The sequence below is a fragment of the Penicillium manginii genome (genome assembly GCF_028828005.1).
Source record: "Penicillium manginii strain IBT 31320 chromosome Unknown utg000005l:1.0-5665137.0:1.0-5668048.0, whole genome shotgun sequence".
Lineage (NCBI taxonomy): Eukaryota > Fungi > Ascomycota > Eurotiomycetes > Eurotiales > Aspergillaceae > Penicillium > Penicillium manginii.
Window position 1 is genome coordinate 2,375,897 of NW_026643106.1, and position 13,269 is coordinate 2,389,165.

General features: G+C 51.4%; 5 protein-coding genes across 5 annotated transcripts; 3 read left to right on the forward strand and 2 right to left on the reverse strand.

Moving 5' to 3' along the window:
• Positions 1 to 1,196: 1,196 nt before the first annotated feature.
• Positions 1,197 to 1,988, forward strand: N7533_007282 (uncharacterized protein; the record flags this gene model as incomplete). Its single annotated transcript, XM_057103932.1, has 1 exon — positions 1,197 to 1,988. One exon carries the CDS (start codon positions 1,197 to 1,199, stop codon positions 1,986 to 1,988), a length of 792 nt encoding a protein of 263 aa, XP_056958889.1.
• Positions 1,989 to 2,515: 527 nt separating this feature from the next.
• Positions 2,516 to 3,784, reverse strand: pex19 (putative peroxisomal membrane protein receptor Pex19; the record flags this gene model as incomplete). Its single annotated transcript, XM_057103933.1, has 3 exons — positions 2,516 to 2,632; positions 2,695 to 3,584; positions 3,649 to 3,784. 3 exons carry the CDS (start codon positions 3,782 to 3,784, stop codon positions 2,516 to 2,518), a joined length of 1,143 nt encoding a protein of 380 aa, XP_056958890.1.
• A 1,557-nt stretch (positions 3,785 to 5,341) lies between these two features.
• On the forward strand, positions 5,342 to 6,720 carry N7533_007284 (bZIP transcription factor; the record flags this gene model as incomplete). The annotated part of the gene is made up of 3 exons (XM_057103934.1): positions 5,342 to 5,527; positions 5,657 to 6,359; positions 6,434 to 6,720. 3 exons carry the CDS (start codon positions 5,342 to 5,344, stop codon positions 6,718 to 6,720), a joined length of 1,176 nt encoding a protein of 391 aa, XP_056958891.1.
• A 476-nt stretch (positions 6,721 to 7,196) lies between these two features.
• stm1 (uncharacterized protein) lies at positions 7,197 to 8,632 on the forward strand (the record flags this gene model as incomplete). The annotated part of the gene is made up of 5 exons (XM_057103935.1): positions 7,197 to 7,220; positions 7,332 to 7,350; positions 7,513 to 7,692; positions 7,781 to 7,904; positions 8,005 to 8,632. The coding sequence occupies 5 exons, from the start codon at positions 7,197 to 7,199 to the stop codon at positions 8,630 to 8,632; spliced, it is 975 nt and encodes a 324-aa protein (XP_056958892.1).
• Positions 8,633 to 9,442: 810 nt separating this feature from the next.
• On the reverse strand, positions 9,443 to 12,047 carry N7533_007286 (putative glutaminase; the record flags this gene model as incomplete). Its single annotated transcript, XM_057103936.1, has 4 exons — positions 9,443 to 10,069; positions 10,126 to 10,256; positions 10,312 to 11,320; positions 11,376 to 12,047. 4 exons carry the CDS (start codon positions 12,045 to 12,047, stop codon positions 9,443 to 9,445), a joined length of 2,439 nt encoding a protein of 812 aa, XP_056958893.1.
• Positions 12,048 to 13,269: the final 1,222 nt, after the last annotated feature.

Below are 13,269 nucleotides of genomic sequence, written 5' to 3' on the forward strand. Positions count from 1 at the left end.
TGGCGAAGATCACGATCGCGTTTTTTCTTCTTTTCTTCGGTTGCAGATTTCCACTTTTTTCTTGTCTTTTCGGGTGAACTTCGGCTGCCCCTCACTTTCCTTTTCGACATCATAGACTCGACACGCTGTTGTTTCTCACTCCTTTGAGCGTTCTTTGTCCGCAACCTCCACACTCCTTGTGATCCCATCTCTCGACCCTCGCGCTACAATTACCCACGGCAGCTGTGTCTTTCGGCTTTGCCCCGTTATCTCGTTACTTATTCCCCGTGCCGAAGCGCTTGGTTTTTTTTCCCTGGTTTTCCGTCTCGAATATATCTATCCTGTTACTTAATACATCTTTACCTGCCCAGTATTCGAGAGGTTCATCTATGTCCTACGGTGTACTAAGGTATGTAAAATTTAGCCTTATAATGAAAAGTTTCATTCAATTCTTGTGTTCCACACCATTCAAGTATCATGATAGTCTATCCTGCTCCCCTTTTCTTTGAAGATATTGGCCACCTGGGCACCATAAAGAAAAGAACGCCATGTGCCACGTATTGGCTACTCATACATCTAAGATCTGAGATGGGTCCACTGATCTCGAAGATGATGCACATTCTCCACGTGGGTCGTTCACTAGAGACTATGTACGGAGTACGTAGCTAGAAATTTGATTTTAATCTAGCTTTCATCTAGAGTGGGTTCGATTGCCAACGACGAATCCATCCATGGCCACTTACTCTATACTTATGCACTATTAGTATTAGTAGCACTAAATATCCGTCATCTTCATTAAAAATGTGTAGTCAATTCCACTTGTAGACAACGCTCTGTACTCCATAGAGAACCTATCTCGAATAGTAGTGGAAAATGCAGATCACGCGTCCGCGCCCCTAGCTGGCCTGTTGATCCATTCCGCCTCCGCCGCGGCGACGCGCTGTTCACGTGGCGGCCGGAATGCGCGTCGCGCAGTCAACGATACGATCGAGAACTTCCCCCAGCCTCTCACTCCGTTTAAAAGAAACCCCCAAGGGCTAGGCAAGATCATCTAACCTCATCTAAAATCATTTAAGTGGATCACGTCTCCAGAAACTCAAAACTACATTCATCCCAACTCCATACTCCCGGACTCGGCGAAACCACAACAGACTTCCATATCCGAACCACGGAACCCACTCTGTCCCAACTTCTTCTTTCAATCTCCAACCTCGACCATGTTCGTGACACACCCCGTTCCGTCCTCGCCAGCCACGCCCTATCGCCAAACCGGCTACCACACACCGGCGCGACCTTCTCCCCTTGGCCAGCGCAACTCCAACATCGCCACACCCCCATGGACAATGGCCTCCGCGGGACAGTCGAAGCCGGGCATGGATGAGAATCAGTTCTCCCCTGTGCAATTCCCGAGCTTCTCCTTCCACAGCAACCAGTCCCAGGGGCAAACGCAGGTCCACCAAGGACAGAAGCAGTCGTCAAACATCTTCAGTCCCCCTTCAACCTCGCCCTTCCAACACCAACCTTCTGGGCTCATGTCTCCTACCTCCCCCTCGCCCTCGAACAGACCCAAGTTCGCCGACCGCTACTCCGCTCAAATCGCCAATCCAATGAAGACCACCACATCGCTCGCCCGCTCCAAGACACGTAAGATGTTCATGAACCGCGTCAAGAACGACCGCGACTCGGGCCGCTTCGAGGCACGCGGCGAGCAGATGATGATGGCGGAGCACATGGCCGATAGAAGGAAGTGGGAGGAGTCGATGACCCGGGACGTGGATTCCATGACGCAAGGACTCGAGTTTGAGGATGACAATATGCTCCCCGAGCAAGAGGCGGATATGCAAGCTCTGAATGAATTCGTTACACAGGAGGAGGCGATGGAGATGGCTCTGAGGGAATCTGCGGGCTCGCAACATGGGATGAATACTTCTTTCAGCGATGACGATTATGACGATATCTTCATGACCTTGCCCGACCCGGCTCAGTCACAGGACATGGATATGTCGTGAGTGGTGCAGAAATTTGTTCGACGTTTTCCATTTGCGTTTTAGCGAGAGCGATTGCCTTTGGCGTTTTTATCTGGCGTGTGTGATCTATGGATGTTATTATTATTGGGTGGGTAGCCTCGGTCTTGTGTTGCCTGCTGTGGCTCGGACTGGTTGTGTGAATATGGCCTATGGCCTTGTATAGAAAGCAGAATACTAATAGAGTATCTGCAATCCATTCGTGGCATAAATGAATAGTAATCAAATCGAAATCAAACCAAACTCAATTTCCAAATTCATATCCTCCGAGTCGGTCAAAATTGCCACCGTCCTTCGTAACAATATTGTAAAAGGTTGAATACTAGCTCCTCAGTACTCCCACAGCGCTATCTTGGAAAGTCTAGGAGCATATACCTAGGTAATCACCATCCAGACAGCAGGAATCAAAAAGGGTACTAGTATGCTTGATTTTATTGGGTATCGACGCAGTTACGTATATGTAAAGTACAAAGCAAGCCGATAAATGTGCAAAGTCTATGTCAGGAATCATCTTATTGTTGCGGGCAATCGGGCATTCCCTCGGGCATCGCTCCCGCAGCTGCTCCTCCAAGATCACCCATGAGAGGGTTGGAAATGAGTTCCTCCGGTGGGCTCCCAGCTGCTTGCATCTGTAGGGTATTAGCATGTTGTGACTCAGGCGCTCCAACGATAAGAATAAGGCTAGACTTACCTCTTGCATGCGCTCCCAAACATACTCGCGGCATTTCGGATCCTCATCCGAGTACCCTGTCTCCTCGAACTTCGTCACAATCTGTTTGACAATGCGTGCTTGTGTTTCATAACGTTCCATATCTGCCGCAGGGACCTTGCCCTCGGTCTTATTCTTCTCGATCCAGGGACCGAATTTGCCATCCAGCTCCTTCATGGGCTCGTAAAGCATCTCCTTATTGGAGAGCTGCTCCATCATACCCATAAACATCTTGGTAAGGTCACCGCCATCTTCACCTCCACCAGAGGCACCGGCCTCGACAGCCTTGAGTAACTGGGCAAGCATATCTTCTGATAGCCCATCGTCCGCAGACGCGGCCTCCGTAGCGCGATTTCCAGAGTCCTGCATCCGCTCCATGGTCCGCTGAATAGCTTCATTGAAAGATTCAGCAGGCTGGTCGGAGTTGACACCCGGTGTAGAAGACGCAGTCGCAGCGGGTGCAGGTGAGGATGTAGCACCGCTCAATGCAGCGGCAGCATCCATACCAGCACCGCTACCACCCTCCTCGGCCATCACATCAGCAAGTAGTTGTTTCAAAAAGTCCCCAGGCGGGATTCCACTATCCTCGAGCTGTTTGGCAAAGGCATCGGCACCCCCCTCTAAGGATTGCTGGAAATTTTGGAAATCGGCTCCCCCAGCTGCATCAGCTCCAGCTCCGGCTCCAGCCCCGGCCGCAAGTCCAGCGGCAGCTCCACCATCGCCCATCATACTAGCCATGTTTTTCTCCAACTCTTTCAGGAAAGCATCTTCATCGAAATCAGCCGGTGCCGCACCGGCGCCGATCGTGTTGGCCGATGGCGCAGGCGGTGCGGGCTGAGGAGCCTTCGGTTTGGAGAAATCATCTAGGACCTCTATGGCGGGGGGTTGCAGTGGTTAGCATGCAGGTCCACAAAAGAGTTTGCAGAGCCGACCTACCATCTAGTTCGTCAAAGTCCGAGTCCTCATCATCCCTTGGTTGGGCAGTCGGTTGGTTCTGCGGGGTTTCGATGGGAGGCGCAGGAGCAGTCGCGGGGGAGGACTCCTTGTCAGCAGGGACAGAAGGGGTCGCCATGATGGATTTGACGAGGGCAGAGAAGAGGTAAGGAATCAAGGAACGGATAGAGTCTCTCGGAGGTACGTTTGATGCCGTTGTTGGTGCGATTGTTGTGCAGCACCTCTCGTCAGGTCGAAGGCATGTGACACGGCGAATTTGGCGGGGAACCGAATGGCCGATCGCCGAGATTATTCTGAGCACTTCATATTAACTACATACTACTACTAGCCTACTACTAGTAGGTATACTCTGTCAAGGCCATGGAATTCTCAGGGTGTGGAATGATATATCTGGATGAACTATCAATTCAGAGTATATGGATCAATTGTGAGATCTAATGCTAAGTAAGTGCCGGACCTGGTCTAGTCTGGTCCTTGCGCTGTCTGATCGATCCCCCGCACGAGCCAAAGGCAGCATTGCATCATTGGATCGCCGCGTGACATGGTCATGCGTGACAGAAGATCGGACTTGCAGAGAGCATGTAAGAACTGGCCAGCAAGAGGACATATTGAGGAACAATAATACATTGCTAGCGCGCCCCTGAAGCCCCGCGGTGAGCAGAACCAGCATGGGCGGAATGCACCGATACACCTGGCCACCATCCGTGGGCAGTATGAGTATGGTACTATCATGTATTTAATCTGTATTGAAGTACTCAAAAGCTAGCAAGTGCCCAGGTGATCTCACAATGTAGTGATTACTAGTACTCCGTACTTTCTGGAATTTACAATACGCCCCGGTATCGGCTATTCGGTGGACGTTGGAGAAAATTGGAGTCCTACCACAATACAACCAACTGGTACCTCGTGTCCAGAACCAATGGAGCCGGGCTTTCTCCGCGGGAGGGTCTTTTCTCGGGTTTTCTCCTGTTGCTCTCACTTTCCCTCGTACGATGTGACTAGGACCAAGTAAAAGTGGCCAACCAATGCCAAGCTGGTGGACCCGTGCCGTCACTCCGAGGAGGGCAAATTTGAAAAATTTTTCCAGAAGAGGGGGGCCAAAGGGTGAAAAAGAAAAAAAGAAAGGAAAAGAGCAGAAAACGGGGCAAACTAATAAGAGAAAAAAAAGAAAAAAAAGAAAAAGGCAAGGCGTATAACAAGTTTCCATAGGCGAGAGAGCCCCTCTTCCTAGGACGACCCGCGGTGGAGGACAATAGGGATTATTCGTTTAGTCAATCGCTTTACCTCACAACTTCTCTTCCTCCCCCAGTTCCCCCCCCGTTTATCTCGAATTCTCTGACTCTTCCTTTCTCCTAATCCAATTTCTTTTATGTCACTCGTCTCTCATCACTCGCACGTCCCCTCTGATCCGTCCTAGCCGCGCGGTTCCTGCGTCTGTTATTGTTCTTGTTCCATCTGCCCCCTCTCCACCCCAAGCCCGTGGTTGTGGTTGTGGCTCGGTATTGCCATCCTGGTCGGAGGATTTTAGTGAGGTTGCGCCGCGATCAAGTAGGAGGACGCGCGCTCTGTCGGGAATTTCCCACCGTGGCAGGGTCAGAAAGAAAGAAGAGGTTTGAGGGAGTGAGGTCCGATCAATAAATAAAGATCAAGATCTGTGAGATCAATCAATTTTCCAATGGTCTCTATGGTCGAGACCTCCCACCCCGAGCAAAATGACACGGTCATGGACTCGGTTGTGCCCAAGTCCGAACCGGGGCCTGACGGTTCGATCAGCTCGAATGTCTCAACGCCCGACGCTGAAGCCGAGCCTTTAAATCAAGAGGCCGCGCAAACGCAGAAGAGAAAGGGTGGTCGCAAACCTGTACGTAACATCTTTTCCCAATCTTGCATCGAGATGCAATAAATCCGGGGCCCCGCATTCCTATCACCACAACCCCCATCTTTGACACCATTTCATTCTGGCCTGACTAATTTACTTTTTCTTATCTAGATATATGCTACCTCTGAAGAACGCAAGCAGCGCAACAGACAGGCACAGGCCGCATTCCGCGAGCGCCGTACAGAATATATCCGTCAACTTGAAACCACCATCAAACGCAATGAGGAGCAACTGCAGAGCCTCCAACAGAGCCACCGTAGCGCCGCCGACGAATGTCTTATGCTGCGCTACAAGAACTCCCTGCTGGAGCGCATCCTGCTCGAAAAGGGCATTGACGTCCAGGCGGAGTTGCGCTTAAAGACTGGTGCTCCCGGCGCCGTCGCCAAACCAGCTCCTAATCCCATGCCACCCAAGTCGGCGCCAGCTCCTCAGGGTCCTCGTCCGGGACAAAGGCATCCTACTGGCATCGCCTCCAAGCCCGAAGCGTTCAGCATCTCGCAGCGCGAAGGTGCCTACGGAGTCCCGTCGCCGCAGTTTCAAGCCACCCCCACTTCTCACGTCTCCTCGCCGTCGCACGCCAAGTCTCCAGGTTTCGCATTCCAAGGAGGCGGCATGTCTCCTGTCGGCGTGGAATCACAGGCCGGGCGCCCGCAGCTGCTTCCGCAGCCGCGAACCTTCAACAATCAGACTTCGCCACCAGCTATTAGTATGCCCCATACCGATCCGTCAGATGCTAAGCCACGGAGGCCCGGGGCTGGACGAGTCCCATCGGCATACTACCCTTCTCCTTTCCAAAAGCACTATGATCAGCTCGGTAAGCATTGCACATTTAATATCTCCGAATGACATTGTCTTTCTCGTCCTCCAGAGCTTTGCTAACACTCTTAGAACAAGAATACGATGCTCAAGCAGATATGGTGGATGATGACCAAGAAGGATCTATCCACAGTTCATTTGTCCCAGGGTTCACACCTCAATCAGTTGCTTCGGGATCACACAGCTTGAGCGGATTCAATCCACCTTCTGGCGGGGAGGGTTCAGCCGGGGACTTCGGAAATGCAAACCATCTGCTAGGACAGTATGAACCAATGCTGGACAACGATCCATTTGGATTGAGTGCCAGTATGCATTTCCCAACCCCATTCAACTATGAACAGAACCATCCACGAAGTTGAAAAAAAAAAGGGAAAAAGGAAAAAGGAGAGCGATGACAAGGAGTTTGATTCCGTGTTACTAAAAAGTCTTCTGAGCATTGCCAGGCGTTATTATGTTTTGAGATGCTATATTATCTGATGGATCTCTTTGCCCCTCTTGATACCAGGTAGAACAATGTACAGTCTATCACTGAGTTATGAGAAAATCTCTCAAGTAGGCAGTAATGCTAATGCTAATACAATCTATGATGCTGGCAGTGACGCCATGATACCCTAAGCCCTAGCCTGATTCGCTTAGTAAATGGCGCCTAACCGGATTCGTGCTCCACCACCACAACTCCCGCCCTTCCTCCCATCGCCTTCGCATCCCCAACGATAGCGATATCAATCTCCATTTAAAAGGCTGGATCTGTTGAGGTTCTGCCTTGTGCCCCTCCCTATCCTCTCCGCGATCGTCGAGTACCTTCCCAGTCGGAAGGACTCCGCAAGCAGGCGTCATGGCGGAAGCCATTCGGTCTAAGGTACGCTGATGAAGATAAAAGAGCTACGAGAGCTCCCACTCGCTCCGGTGCAATTGGGATCGAACAAATGGCTGGCAGGATAGCTAACATATACTATTTTCGTCTCTGCAGAACCTTTACGAGCTCCTCGGTAATTTTCATCCTTTGCTTCACAATCTTCCCAGTTCTACTGCGCTTTTGGGCCTTTCCGATCGCCCGCACACAAATCGCTTCCGGCGACCACCGGCATCACCATGAGCTTTTTCGAAATGAATATCGTCCACTAATCATGGTTTTTTCCCTATCGTTGCAGGTAACGACCCTGAGCTCGACCCCAACAGACCTGCTCCTCCCCCCGCCCGGGCCGTCGACCGACCGGCTCCCCGCCATGGCAAGCGTGATGGCCCCAAGGAGGCTCCCGCCGCCACCACCACCCCCCGCGAGAACAACAACCGCCGCGGTGGCCGTGTGAACGCTGCTGGAAACGACGCTGGTATGTGATCAATTGAGTTCAGAAATTCGCAAAAGAGGGGTAGTAGGCGAAGAAAAAGACCTGGAGCTGATACATTCGGGTCACACAGCCTTTAAGGACCGCAACGCCGGTCGCCAGAACAACCGCACCAAGCCCACCGATGAGGCCGAGCAGCCCGCTCGCCGTGGTGAGCGTCGCCCCCGTGGTGACCGTCAGTCCCGCACTGGCCAGACGTAAGCAACCCCTCCAGATGAAACAATAACTGCAAGATCTTCTCGATATTACAGTTAGGAACACAATCCATTGGACAAAAGGCTAACAATCATCTCACAGCGACACCCGCAAGCAGGTCCAGCAGGGCTGGGGTGCTGAGGGCGGCGAGAAGACCTGGGACGATGAGCGTGCCGGCGAGAAGATCGCCCAGGCCGACGAGACCGAGCCCCAGACTCCCGCTGAGGAGGCCGAGGAGGCCGACAAGTCCGTCTCCTTCGATGCCTACCTCGCTGAGAAGGCCGCCAAGGCCAGCCTGGCTGCTAAGCCTGTCCGCTCCGCCAACGAGGGCACCAAGGCCGACAAGAAGTGGGATGCCGCCAAGGAGCTCTCTCACCAGAACGAGGAGGACTTCATTGCCGCCTCAAACGAGAAGAGCCAGCGCCAGAAGCAGCGCAAGGAGAAGAACTTCCTTGACGTCGACCTGCGCTTCGTCGAGCAGCCCCGCACCGGCCCCTCCAACGGCCCCCGTGGTGGCCGTGGTGGTGACCGCGCTCCCCGTGGCGACCGTGCTCCCCGTGGTGGTGACCGTGCTCCTCGCGGTGACCGCGCTCCCCGTGGCGACCGCGCTCCTCGCGGTGCTCCCCGCGGTGGTGCTCCCCGTGGCGGTGCTGCTGCTGCCCCCCGTGGCGGCCGTGCCCCCGCTGGCCCTACCGTCGACGAGAAGAACTTCCCCAGCCTGGGCGCATAAATTCCCTCGCCCCATATGAATCGAAGGTGCCCTGCTGCCCCAGCCAGCGTGCCTTCCATTTATTTTCCACTGATTTAGTTTTCTGGGGAATATGATCTCTCTCTCTCTCGCCCTTTTTTCTAAAAAAAATTAGTCGGCCTTCTTTTCGCCTTGATTGAGGTGTTTGGAGGTCTATGTGTGACTTGACTCGTGCTTAACATGTTTTCTCGGATGTTGACGTGTGCAAACGTGAATTTGATGACTGAAATTCAACGGGCTCATGTAATTTGATTCGATCCAAACGTCATAAAAATTTAGGAACGCAATGAAATCCTTCATCTGAAATAGGACTTGCAATTGTAGTTCAAATGTAGAGAAGAGAAGCCTTGGTACGAGCTTGCCAATGACTTCGAAAGGTTCCAAGGTTTCAAGCCTGGCCCGAGTATTGGGCATATCATGTAAAGGAACTTCCAAGGTTGAAGTGGGGTACCATCGATAACTCCAGCTCTAGCTGCGGCTGGCTTGGAGCTTGCTGAAGCCCCACGGATATCTGATCCGCATTCGATGCTTCAAGGTTTATGCAGTCGAAACTACTTACGATAGAGATAGGTAAGAGGAAGAATGGGTATTGGTGAGAAATCCAAAGTCAACTTCATTTGATATCATCTCTGAGCTCGGTAGCAGAAACCGAACTTCATCAAAAGTAAGCCAAGATAGTATATAAAGCTACTATTTACGAATGAGTAGCACCGAGAAAGTGACGTGGAGATCCACCCACGTCCCGAAATGCATATGCTTCAAACGAAAGACTGCGGCTCAAGTCGACGCCATTTACAGCTCTCCAGAGCCGTGTCTCCACAGCTGCGACTCCTTAGCTGCAGCTTCAGCACTAGCAGACCACTTCTTGAATGTCTGCTCATCGATATCATCCAGGAATGACAGGCCCTGCATGGCCTGCCCACCACAAGCGCGCTCCAGCGCCAAGAAAGCGAAATGACCACCGATAACAGGGCGAGCAAAGAAGTTTGGACCGGGGAAGTTTCCATCGCCCTCGGTCTTGTGAAGATCGGTGAACGGTCGGTCCGTGACGGTCTCATTGACCCATCGTGCAACTGATTCTAGAATCTCCGAACGAACGGGCGTTGAGGCAACGGCCATGGAGAAGAACTCCCAATCCGTCTTGGTATACAAGTGTCGGCTGTCCAAGGGAAGGCCGTACTTCTGGCGGACGTAGTGGTACCAGATGGACTGTTTCTGGTAGATGTGTCGGGGGACGAAGCCCGCGGATTCATTTGATGAGAGGCTTGTTCCTTCTAGATGGAAGCAGAGCTGAGCGTCGGCGTAGAGGTTGTAAATTGTTGTCCAGGAGCCGTACCAGTCGTAGGCGAGTTTGGCGTGTGACTTGTCGCGGGACATGCCATACTCTTCCCACTTGGCAATATACTCGTCGGCAATATCCTAGACATATAAGTTAGAGGAGTGAGCGTGTAATTGAAAGCGATAATTTTACGTACCTTGAAATACTTAGCGTCGGAGTCGTGTCCGGTCAGGTCGGCAAGCTTGCTCATCGCGTTGATACCCACGATACCCTTCAAGGCAAGATTTGTCTGCAGAGCAAGCCAGCCAGCGAAATCATCGGTAGACACTATAGCGAGGTCAAAATTGCATACATCAGGACATAAGATGATCATATCACTCACGTTGGTTAGCGGGTTCAAGAGAGAACTCCACCAGGTAACCAGTCCACTGCTTCCAGAGGGTGTAGCTTCGCTGCACCCACTTTCTGGCAAGGTGCTCACCCTCGATACCGCCGCCCCATTTGCCGTCTTGGTGTGCGACTCCAGAAAATGTCTGAAGATCACTGAGAGGGAAGAGTGAATCCGAATCGCTGGAGGCGGTCCACGAGGGCGAGCCTTGCGCAGACCAGAAAGAGGAGGCAGTAGATGAATCCTCGTACTGGAGCGAATTGGCAATCGCCAGGCCCATGATCAAGATGTTTCCGCATTCTTCCACGGGCATATACTCATCGTTTCCATCGGGGTGGCCGGTGGCATTGGGGAAGTGGGTACCCAGATCGTGCATGGCGTAGGTGTTGGGGTATTGTCCGCTAAGCATATGCTCGATAAGAGGCTCCAAGAGATACGCCAACCAACGTGGGTTGGTGTACAAGAAGAATGGGAACGCTGGGAAGATGACATCAATGGTTTGGAAGTTTCCATTCGAGGAAATCTCCTTCAAGAACAGAATGGGGTCGTCTGGGGTTCCTGAGAAAGTGGTGGCGCCCATAACCTGACGCGCCGAGAGAGCGACGATATCAACGTAGTCATCGGCACCGGAGAGGTAAGCATCTTTGGCCACTTGTGCCGAGTAGTTAGATGCCAGGGACGCAGCCACAGCGTGGTCATTGTAGTGGAAAGTCAATAGTTCCTCGGTGGTGGGGAACCAAGACTCCCACAGAGGGCGCATCATTGTCAGGCCGCGGGCGGCTGCATATTGCACAACGGGGATCTGAATCAGAGCAAGGGTAAATGTGACACTTTCCGAGCTCTTCTTGGTGGAATGACCCAAGCTGAATGATTGAGAAAACGAAAAGACAGGCGATCGATCATTGATGGAACGGAAATCATCATCATTCTCGTTCGTCAAGGAGCCGGTCTTTGCGAAGCTTCTACGGACCTTGGCTGCCTCGCCGGATTGGTATCGAGCATTCTAGTTTCATATTAGAGGGGGAAGGATGTGAGATACGGGATACTGCATTACTTACAGCCGGGCCAGTGAAATGAAGAGTGCCCCATTCGGCACGGTCGCGGATTTCCGACAGGTGAAGCTCCTGTTCTCTACGAATTTGCCAGCTTTGGAGGGCTGGCTTCTTGCTTGTCTTGTCTTCGACATCGATTGTATCCCACGCCCAGTTTATTTTAGTTCCATGATCGCCAGTGACCCAGCGGGCATCGATATCCATATACACATTGACATCGGTCTCTCCATGTACATCGATCGTGACGTAGGAGGCCGGGATCGACTGTCGCAAGGTCGAGGTTGGCGTAATGGGCGAGAGGAAGGAGACCGTAATGTCTAGGGGAGCAGAAGAGCCAGTGTCGATACGATAGGTGAAGTTTGTGGTAGAGGCATCGTAGTTGTTGCCCAGGTATTCGGGGAAGTGGACTTGGTCCGATGACAGAGAGTCCTGGGGTTTACCAACAAGGGGATAGACGGCCCCCTGACTCGGGACATGGGCCATCACGGAGAGACCAATCTCCTCCCCGGTATAGAACATAGGCCATTTGGACCATGGAGCCTCTCGGGCGTTCCCTAGCCAAGTGCTCAGGTAGGGGTTTCGCACGATTAACGGAAGGACTGGCGGTGTCAAGGAGGAAGCAGTGGTCAGGGCCGCCTGTGTGACGGCCGCAGCCAGAACTGCGAGGGAAAGCTGCATTGTGTGCAGCTCGGAAAGGAATTCGGGCGGATCGAAGAAATCTTTGGCCAGGGGTCACCAGGAGCCAAAGATGTAATAAGAATAGGTTGTACCGAAGGGCCAGAATGCGAACTAAGCCCAGGGTGAAATGCGGGGAAGAAGTCGGGCTCAGCTGAGTTCGAGTTCTTCTTCACGACCCCAGGTGTTTCCCTCCAGATCTTACTATGTTAATACAGGGGTCTGCAAAAGGTAATATTGAGGTAGCTGATTGGACCAGTAAAGGTTTAATGCAGTGTGAGTACCAAAGTACGAGGTATTCGGTTCGAGTTCGATGTTGCAGGCTTCGATGATGTCATGCGGAGGTGCATCCGCGGATGCAAGTAACCCTGGAGTACTAGTAGAGATTAGTAGATACCTACCTAGGTAGGTACTCAGGCTTTCGATTTGTGTTTCTTGCAAAAAAAAACACTGGTATTAGTAGCTAACATGTAGGTGTACAGTGAACTTCACCTGGGCAACTTGAAGTTGAAGTTCAACAATGTATATTTCTGTAGTAGGCCATCAATGTACTACTGGTACCTACGAGATACGATACCTCCGGTCTTCAGCCTATTACATAGTACTAGTACTACTCGTAGTCCTTCATGAAAGTCGAGTTCCAATCCATCTATTTTATGCTCCTACTAGTAGTATCTTGAACTTGAATATCCCAGGATCGGCAGGTCACATGATCAGTTGACTACATTGGCTACAGTTTCTATATCTACTGCACCATCCTACTACTACTACTAGTACTAAGTATACTGGTACCACTGATTAAAATTTCTCTTCTTCATTCCCCTCTCCATACATAGAATTGCTATACAATATATCAATATACTCTATTTTGCTCACCCCGGAGGTCTGAGAACGTGACACCTGACCTAGAGAATTCCTGGCGAGACGCGTGATGGGATTGTCATTCAAATGGACCGACATTCAATACACTGATTTTCAAAGAATGGAGTATGCAGTATACACTAGAGGAACTTGAAATAAAAGAACACAAAACAATCATTAGCGATATTGAAAAATTGTGTGGCAAATTATCGTATAGGCAAGACAAAGATTTTAAGCTGCAGACCATGATCAAGCAGCTTTACTAGTATACACAGTATACACAGTACTACCTGATATTGGTTAATACACCACTACCAACTGTCACTGTTTAAATTAGCCAAACTCCATCAAAACAAGCTCCGAC